Consider the following 10179-nt stretch of genomic DNA (forward strand, 5'->3'; position numbering starts at 1 on the left):
TGCGAAAACAGAAGTATGGCAAGATAATCATGACCTCATCCACCTCGGGCGTCTTGGGGAATTTTGGTCAAGCAAACTACAGTGCTGCAAAACTCGGTCTTGTGGGTCTGAGTAATACGTTGTCACTTGAAGGCAAAAAGTACAACATTCATTGCAATTCCATTGTTCCGACGGCGGCGTCAAGACTGACACATGGTATACTACCCTCCGATGTTATGGAAGCACTTAAACCTGAGTATGTCGCCCCTTATGTGGTTTTCCTTTGCCACGAAACATGCCCAGAGACTGGTGGAGTTTTTCCTATTGCAGGTGGATGGGCTTCGCAGTTGAGGTGGCAGGAATCAGCAGGGGTAGTTCTGTTTGGAAAAGGTGGCCAGGTACCAACTGCAGAAATGGTGCGAGACAACTGGGCTAATGTAACTGACTGGTCTGGGCACAAACAACCAGAGACCAAGGGTGCTTTAAACTTTCCCGAACTCTTTGTAAGGCTTGAGGAAGCCAAAGCAGCATCGATGTTGGATTCGTCTGCAGAAACCAAGAGTGTTGATGAGAAAGTTAGGCGGCTGAAAGACAACGTCTCAACTTTCACATATGAGTTTAAAGATGTTATCCTATATGCTCTTGGTGTAGGGGTGAAGTTTCAGGAGGATTTCTCTCACTTGAAATTTGTCTATGAAAGACATGACAACTTCAGTGTTTTGCCTTCATATGGAGTAATTTCAGCACAAGTATGTATAATTTGAGTCATACTCCCTTCACGGTTCTGAACACACTTAAAAAACAATAGCCCTTTTCACGGTTAGTTTTTCTTATTTGCATTACAATGTAATCTAACATGGATGCGAGGCAATTTCAGGTTTAAACTACAAAATAGCCCGAAATTACCTCACATACATGCTAGATTACATGTATATTGTAATGAAAATGAGAAAAACTAACCGTGAAAAGGGCTATTCATTGTAGCTAACCCTTCAGGTCCTTTTAAAGGGTTTCAACATTTGCTTCAACATGCATTCAACACTTTGTTGACCCAAATGTTCGGTGCATTTGAACAGGTCGCCCAGCATTGTTGAAAACTTGTTGAAAGCATGTTCAATCAACTTTAAATTGGTTTTCAACATCAATTCAACTTTTTTTTCTTTTGTTCTTGAAAATGTTGAAGAGGGCTGAAGCCTTTTGAACTCTTTGTTCTGAACAATAATGTAGAACACACGCATGCTCACATCACGCCACAAAAGTCAATATGCTGTAGTTTATCTGGATGAGAGAGTCTGTTTTCTAGTTCTTAGTTCCTCGCAATCAAATTTCGCCAAATTGTTGGTTCTTTTGTTGGCACAATGTTGGTACCATTTGAACGGCCTCTGCACAACTTTTTTGTGTCCAACATTTGCCCAACATCCGTTCAACTTTTGTTGAACAAATGTTGAAACCGTTTAAACGGGCCTTAATTTTACATGGTGTAGTTTTGCCTTCTGTACCTTGAAAAGGATTCACCTTTAACAACATCTACTGGTCCACTCAAAAATTACAGTATGCCGCCGTTAATGATGCAAATCCTTGGAAACTAGTCTCTAGCCTTCCCTCTCCATGTTCTTTGTTGTCTAAGTGTTTTTGATGATCTTGTGTGAGCATTCCTTAATATTTTCATCTATTTGAATTTCCCTTTACTGGATACTATTAGCTTATAGTTCTCAAGCTCGGGTGGTATGCCTGGATCATCTTAAGTGTTTTTACTCAGTAGGTCATGATTTTGGCTAATAAATCTTCACATTAAATCTGCAACCCAAAAGGACACACAATCTTTTCCTTGGAAACGTTTGCCATAGTAGGACAGCTTTTATAATAATAATTATTTACACACCCTTTGTTAAGTTCAGCTGTGTTTCTTGTATTCTCTTACAGAGTTCTGTAGGTCCCCTGGTTTCCCTTGCATCTGAGGCTGCCGGTATCCCACTTGATTTCAGTAAGGTAACACATTGCTTGTTTGATAATTACGTTTGTAAAAAAAAGCATTCTGTTTTCTGCACTGCATTCTGCATTTATACCTTTAGGCAGTCTGTTCAGCATTATTTAACCCATTGACTCCTAGCAGTGGGAGTTACTAGGGTTAATAGGTTTTACTCTGTCTAAAGCTGCGGCTACACGAGCGATTTTTGTCTCGCGCCGGTGATGTGATTTTTTTCAGATTTTGTCGCGTCGCCTGCGCGCCAGGGTGGCTTCACTTGTGACAAATTTTGGCGACAAACTGAAGGCCACACATATCGCATACTTCAAGAGACCTGGGCACTATAAACAAACATTCCTACTTTAATTTCATTGGCTAAATACTCTTTCGTCGTGTCGCAAGCGCAAGCAAAAAGTTACAGGGTCGCTACACGGGCAACTATCTCTGCGATTTTGTCGCGAAAGTCTTAACTCTGGCAACTTTTTTCTTACGATTTTTTCACCTGTCACATCGCCAGTTCAAGGGTTGCTACACGTGTGGTTTTCACCTCGCACTGGCAACGCAACAAAGTTTGAAAAAATCGCGTCACCAGCACGAGCAAAAAATTGCTCGTGTAGCCGCAGCTTAACACCAGACAATTTTACCCGTCAATGGAGGCGGTCCAGGCAGTTCATGTGCCAATGGGTTAAGAAACGAGAGGTGCCTAGTTGCAACATACAGTAATAATGTTAAAATTCACTCTGAGCCAAAAAGAAACAAAGGAAGACTTTTGGAACCAGGAACCCAAAGGCCATGTTTAATTTTCTAAGCTACATTTGATGCATTTGTTTATCGTTTCTTTCCTAGTTTCTCCATGGAGAACAATATCTAGAGCTTTACAAACCCATTCCAAAATTTGGCACTTTAACAAACACAGCACATGTCATTGACATTCTTGACAAGGGAAAAGGAGCCTTGATTCTTGTCAATGTCACCACTAAAGATGACAAGGAAGAAGCTGTCTGCTTCAATCAGTTCTCATTCTATATTGGTGGTGGAGGAGGGTTTGGTGGAAAGAGACATTCAGATCATGCAAAATCTCTTGTTGCCACCCCCAGCCGTTCCCCTGATGCTAGTATTCAGGAAAAGACAAGCTGTTGCCAAGCTCTGTGGTATCGACTCAGTGGTGATTATAATCCCATCCATATTGAACCTGAGTTTGCTCAGATGGGAGGTAAGGTCATTACTGTCATTTAAGGTCAAAAAACAGCTTTTTGATATCCGCTTCTGATCCCCTGCTTTTGCTGTCATCAATATGTAAAGACTTTTAGGATCATGGCATGGATTATAAATTCAAAATGTGTGATAGCTGAACATACATTCATGACCTAGATAAAGACCTAACACCCTGGGAGGTTTAGTACAATGAACACAATGAACCTAAAATTTTAAAAAAATTCTTTATTTCTGTCACAATCTTTTACTCTTATATCTAAAAACACTGAATTGTATTAACCCTTTGACACCCAAACCAGCCTAAACTCTGTCTAATGCCAGACGATTTTACTCGTCAATGGGGAACCCCCAGGAGTCAATGGTTAATATTCTGTGTGAGTTTAAATAACGTTGACAGTTGCTTGTAAAAATACATTAGTAGTAGTAATGTCGCGATTGATTGATAGGACAAACATACGTGTCCTATTTACATAGCATTTTTGCAGTGGGCTCGGACATCAGCATACTAAGGGCGCCGATGGCAGCCGCTATCAGTCCATTTATGAGCCCACTGAACCCTCCCAACCCATGATGAGTGATGATGTAAGTAATGAAGATAGACCACAACACCGGGAACCACGTCCCCTACTCTTTTCGAATAGTGTGTGGGTTCTTTAACGTCCCACAGAGTTATATGTGAACAAGGTTTGTGAGACGGGACCTCCGGTTTATTGTCCTTATCCGAGAAGACTTGAAAGTCTAATCATTTGCAGATGTCATTACAAAGACAGCACTTTCTCCTCAGTTATTTAAAGACCCTGAGTGTTGGTCCGGCCGGAGTTGAACTCACGACCTCCCGCGTGACAGCCCGGTGCTTAACCAACTGAGCCACCGGTGCGCATTGTTCATGGTTAGTCTTATGAAGCTCGTTTCATCCCAACCAAGGGACTCATCAGAGACCTTTCTGCTTGGCAAACTCATTAGGCATCACGCCCAAAGTCCTGTTCGCTAACAAAATGATGACAGCAATCTCGCCTTATATCTCATAAGGATTCCAGACCGCACAAATTCACAAGTGATATTTGTTAATAAAGTTTAAATAAAAATCAACTTGACTTGACTTGACTTGACTTAGTACATGTAGCTCAATGGGTAGAGCATCTGATGGTTGTTATGGAGGTTGTAGGTCCAATTCCTGTCTTGGACTCTGATTTTTCAGATGTCATTTTGCCCATTGCTTGGCTTCTGGTTTCCCATAGGAACACTGTTATAATCTCTGTATATCCAAAGTTCTTAAACATGACATGACATGTTCTCTACCATACATCTACCTCATTCCTGGATGTAACGGAAACTTGCATTATTTATCAGCCTCAGGACAGTGTCATAGCTATGGTTCATAGAACAATATGAAGGGCAATTGCAGTAATCATCATATATTTGGGTCAGATTCAAGATTAGATTTTGCAGGATTCTATGGCATATCACAAGTTTCAATCTAAACCCTTACCACTAAACCAGCCCGATTGACCATTAAAATTGTGTGTAATAACATCATCAAATGTAACTCTTAGAAGGGAAAGGGTTAATTAAACGGGACATACATGTGTGTATATTGGTCCAGGAGTTTCTGAGTGGGCGCGGATGTTGTTAATGACAATGATCATTTTAACTCTAAGTTCACTATTGTTGTTTCAGGTTTTTCAACCCCAATCCTTCATGGTTTATGTTCATTCGGCTTTGCTGTGCGTCATGTCTTAAGGCAATATGCAAACGACGATGTAACAAAATTCAAGGCCATCAAAACAAGATTTTCCAAGCCAGTTATTCCTGGACAGACAATCCAGACTGACATGTGGAGGGATAGGAACAGAGTTTTCTTTCAATGTAAAGTGGTTGAAAATGGCCAAATTGCTTTGTCAGGGGGATATGTTGACTTAAAGGACATTACAGATTCCAAGAAATCAATTCCAGTAAGTTCCTTTTATTTTTACTATTGTTATGTGTAATCGTACTTACTTCATTTTTACTGGGTCAATAAACATATTTACCATTTATTTTTCTCTAACATAAATAATTATTACTCACAGAATCAGTTTAATTAGTTAAGGGAGGGTTCACGGTTCGGTGCATGTGCAGGCTTTGTCGTAAAGTGATTGTTTTTTAACTAATTGGAAATGATTACAGAATTCTAGCAGCAATGTATTGCAGAATCATCTTTCAGTCATCAGGGAACTACAGTGTACATGTACCACCAACAAGCGAAGTTTATTGCCGAGAATATTATTTTTTCAAGTTTTAGTCGGGTGTGGTAAAGTCAGATGCAGTTGAAACGTCATCTTTCCTGTTAATAACTTCCATGTTTTAAGGGTTTTTTCAATGAGGCAAACGCGACTTCTGGGCAGTGACTGTGGTGGATATCCTGTGGCAGGCTGGCCATGACATTTCTTCAGACATTCCATAAATCAAAGCAGGTTTTGAAGGGGTTTTTTACACTTTTTTAAGCTTTAAACGACAGTAAATAATTATACGTACTTATATTGATTTGTAACTGAATAGCCCAATTAAAGGAATGGATGGCCAGATTTCAGTCAAAATTTCCAAGGATTCTGAAATTGTATCCATGACAAATTTTGTGTTGGCATGACTGATTAATTTCCATGAGTGCATGCACATAGCTATAAACCCAGTCCTTCAACAGATGGCAGGAACAAATGCAGAACACAACACCAGGAGTTCTATGCCCTTCTCTTTGCAAATACGTAGTGTATGGGTTATGTATTGTGATGCCCCTTAGTGTAAGCTATTACAACAGGTTGTGAGACAGGGCCTACAGTTTATTGTCCCTATCCTGGAAGACGAAAAAGTTCAACCATTTTGATTGTCAAGTCAAAGACAACACTTTCCCCTCAGTTATTTTAAGGACCTTACTTTTCATCTGGGGAACTGAGCTCACAACCTCTTCCTCAGCAGTCTGACAATAGAACTGTCTTTGAGTTCTGAGAACTAACACCGTAAATGATCTAATAAAGGGCACCTCTCTTGTAAACACCTCCTATCCATTATACTCCCCTGGTGTGTTGTAAAGTTTGAAATAGATGCCTCTCTAGTAAATGCCCCCGTTTCTAATAGACGCCTCTCCCTAAAATCAAATCATCTAAAAGTCAAGAAAACACTCAGTAAAGCACAATCGCGCAATTTATTTAACACCTTGGTTGCTTGGACAGCAATGGCTTATGGATTGTATCCTGTTTGATTTCGAATCTTAAGTATGGATATCGCTCTTTTATTTTCTTAATTTCTGCGCTCAGCACTTTCTTTCGGTTTATACTGGCTTGATAGCATCCAGGAACAACAAGGCCAAAGATTCAATGATCCACTGCTTCAAAAATGGTCAACCATGTGAAGAGCGATGGGAACATTTACAAGCACAGCTCTCTGTACTGGATGAAGTCCAACCTCGGTTCCAGGGTCTCTTAACGACAATGGAAACCCTGGGAACAAGGTTGGATGAGTCCAGCCTCCCAAACCCTTTTCAGGTCATCACTGAGTCGGATGTCGACAACCCGCATAAGGACAAGGACATTGATATAGAACTATGAACTTGCTGTTTCGCCACATTGATGTAGAACTATGAACTTCTTTTTGGGTTTTCTAGTTGTAACAATTAACTTAAAGTAAACAGCCCTCTCCACTAAACGCCCCATATCCATTTAACGTTCCCCAGTACACCACATGCACTTAATAAATGCCCCGGGCATTTATTAGATCATTTACGGTACGCACCATGTTTTAGTTAATTTCAGCCTCTTAGAAAGCAAGTCTGAGAGAATGCATTTTTGTAGTAGTGATTTAGTTCTGCTTTTCACACCAGTCCACACAGACTGCTGTCTCACTGTCACTATTTTACTTTTCTCTTGGACTGGCTTGAAAAGGGAGTTAAAATAATGGTTAACTAGTCCACCCCATCATGTTCCATGGGCCAAGAATAATGGTTGACTTGAGTCACTTTGAGAAATTTATTTCACTGATCACAGAAATTTGCATTTTAAGATCTAGCAGCCATTCATAAGAATCCAATTTTCGCATTTTCCCAGTGCCTCTCCATCCAACCTTTTGTTGGCCTATGCAGCTGATGGAATTTTGGTACACGAGAGCTGTTTTTCTGAGCGCACTGCCAGAGATCACTTTTGTCCTGTCATCTTGGCAGAAGAAAAAGCGGTATTGTTTGCTTAAGTGCTTGGTGACTTTCATACAGAGGTCATGGATTTAAATGATTCCTTTCCTAAATTGTTTCTGACTCCTTTTCGACTTTATAAGTAGCTTTAGTGTGTGATTGGATATCATTTCAGAATGGGAATGCTTTGGCATTGCAGCCCATGAATGCGGAGCTAAAGAGTGAGGCTTTTTTCAAAGAAATTGGCCAACGAGTTTCCAACAACCCTGACCTTGTTAAGAACGTCAATGGCATATTTGAGTGGAATGTGACGAAAGGGGGAAAACCCGCAGGACAGTGGATTGTGGACCTCAAAACTGGGTCTGGTTCAGTGATGGCAGGGCCGTGCAAGCAAGGCAAACCAGATTGCACTCTAACTGTGGAGGATGATGACTTGATGTCCATTGCCAAAGGAAAAGCAAACCCACAGCAGTTATTCATCCAGGGAAAGTTGAAAGTAATGGGAAATATAATGCTGTCAATGAAGTTGGGTCAAATCTTCAAGGAAAGAGCCAAGATGTAGTGCGTCCGAAACATTTGATTGACACTTGGAGCTGTCAGCGCCTTCTTATCACTGATTTTTGAGGTCCAATGATTTTTAAAGTTAATGGAGTAACTTATGCTCATTATTTTCGGATAATCGGTATCATTCTAAAGTGGAAAGATGGTTAAGAGAACAGCACTATGACGAGCATGATTAAGATGGGAATGGTGTTGGTGTTGACCATGATGACAATGATCGAACGAAATGATATATGAAATGAATCAAATATTGGACTGCGAAAATGAAATCAAGTGAAGCTATGATCCCTGCAGTTGTGAATGCAATTTTAGCAATTGCGTGGAGCAGCCTGAAAAATTCAGGACTTCAACAGAGTTTGAACCCATGACTTCGCGATGCGGGTGCGACACTCTAACCAATGAACCAATGTTGGGATATCAATATGTATTGACAAGAATCATTTCATACACCATTTCTTTCGTTAATGAATTCTTCACTGTCACCCACAAGTGACGGGCTCCCAACATCAGTGGCTTCATAGCTCAGTTGGTTAGGGCGTCGCACCGGCATCGCGAGGTTACGGGTTCAAACCTGGCTTAAGTCCAGTATTTTTCAGGCTTCTCTACGCAATGGCTAAAATTGCGTTCACAACTGCGAGGATCGTAGCTATAATAATAGAACTTTATTTTCACATGATAATGTTTAAAGCTGAATAGCTTGTGGGGTCGTGCACAAATGAAATCAAATCAAGTTAACATATAATCAAATCATATTGGTTTTTGAGGAGAGGGTAAAATCGGAGTACCTGGAGAAAAACCTCTCGAAGTGGAGTAGAGAACCAACAAAGTGAACCCACATATGACGCTGGATATGAGAATCAAACCTGGGCCACATTGGTGGGAGGCGAGTGCTCTCACCACTGAGCCATCCCTGCTCCAGCTTAACAAGCTTCACTTGACGATAATGATGCATATGGTGGGAAAGATTATGAAGTTGGTGATGCAGATGGTGATGATGATGATAATGATGATGGCGATGATAATGATGATGATGATGATGATGATGATGATGATGATAATTAATGTGAGGATTTAGATGATGAAGATGACGATGATCATGATTAGAAGGGCGTTTATGTAGATGATGATGATGATGATGATGATGTTGGTTGCGGTGATGTCGATGATAAAACTCGTAATCATAATTATAAATAATTATAAAATTTATCGTGTTTAGTTCAGAAGCACATTGAGGACTATGAATCAATTCAAATGCTTGTTTGTGACCATAGGGGAAAACCGTGGTAACCGGCTAACAAACCTTTCAACCAACAACTTCAATCGCTAGCGTTTGAGTGAGTATCCCGTCTAACTGGCGTTCATAGTTCGTGCGCGTCTGATCAACTTGTTTTAGCTGATTTTCATCTTGACACGTCCCCTTACCGTTGTTCCAGCTTATCTTGTAGACTCCTGGCGAGTCCCTCTTTTGCCGCTTAGTTCATGGAGCGCAAGGCGAAATTGAAAAACATGGCCGTGCGAAGCGATGCGCACGCTCCCTCCAGACTAGATTTCATGCGGCCACTTTTTCTGCCGCCAGTTTTCTTTTTCTCCTTGCGCTCCGCGAACTTTGCAGCAGAAGAGGGAAAACTCTTAGGGCGCTTTCCATTTGACAGAACTGACCAGCCGGACCGGGTATTTGAAAGGCCTAATTCTACAACGCCTTCATATTAACACAATTCGAAGATGATATATACTCTTCCAGAAGGATGCGAGATATTTTCATGCAAGTGTTCCGTCAAATTGCTGCATTTTCTTTACAAACTGACGGGTCTGACCGGCCAGTTCTGACAAAAGGAAAGCGCCCTTAGTCTACTTATGTTATTGTTAAAAGTCTAAAGCGCAAAGCCGAACATAAGTGCTATACTAATTGGACAGGTATCTGGGAGACTTCAAATCATAACGATTAAAGCAGATAAAATGCGATGTAGAGAAGAACAAGCGAAGTGAACCAATTTATGAAGCCGAGCACGGGGAACGAATCGCTGCACAGTTAATTTCCGATTTTTGATAGTGTTCTGGCTTGTCCAACTCCAGCTTTTGATTACATTTCGTCCCACGGTAGCGATTTTTTGGTTGCATCGTGTTTTACCCTGTGACTGCGTTGGGCTATAATGGTGATTAAAATGTGCAATTTTTATCGTTTGTTAATGCGTTTTCGCTTGCCGTGGTGTTGCGGTGGTTCACAAGTCAATTCCCCTCTACTGCTGTCCCCCAGCGTTTTTCCACGTTATATATGGGTTATTGACCAAGCGTGATCATGAGG

General features: G+C 40.8%; 1 protein-coding gene across 1 annotated transcript in view; it reads left to right on the forward strand.

Moving 5' to 3' along the window:
- LOC137976451 (peroxisomal multifunctional enzyme type 2-like) overlaps positions 1-8087 on the forward strand; it is an 8504-nt gene extending 417 nt beyond the window's left edge. Inside the window, exons 1-5 of the mRNA XM_068823813.1 lie at positions 1-728; positions 1903-1968; positions 2792-3158; positions 4838-5112; positions 7492-8087. The exon at positions 1-728 is cut by the window's left edge and continues 417 nt beyond it. Of these exons, the coding sequence (XP_068679914.1) occupies positions 1-728; positions 1903-1968; positions 2792-3158; positions 4838-5112; positions 7492-7878 (1823 nt within the window). The 3' untranslated portion in view covers positions 7879-8087. The remainder of the gene's footprint in view (positions 729-1902; positions 1969-2791; positions 3159-4837; positions 5113-7491) is intronic.
- Positions 8088-10179: the final 2092 nt, after the last annotated feature.

The sequence above is a fragment of the Montipora foliosa genome, chromosome 11 (genome assembly GCF_036669935.1).
Source record: "Montipora foliosa isolate CH-2021 chromosome 11, ASM3666993v2, whole genome shotgun sequence".
In the NCBI taxonomy this organism is placed as follows: Eukaryota; Metazoa; Cnidaria; class Anthozoa; order Scleractinia; family Acroporidae; genus Montipora; species Montipora foliosa.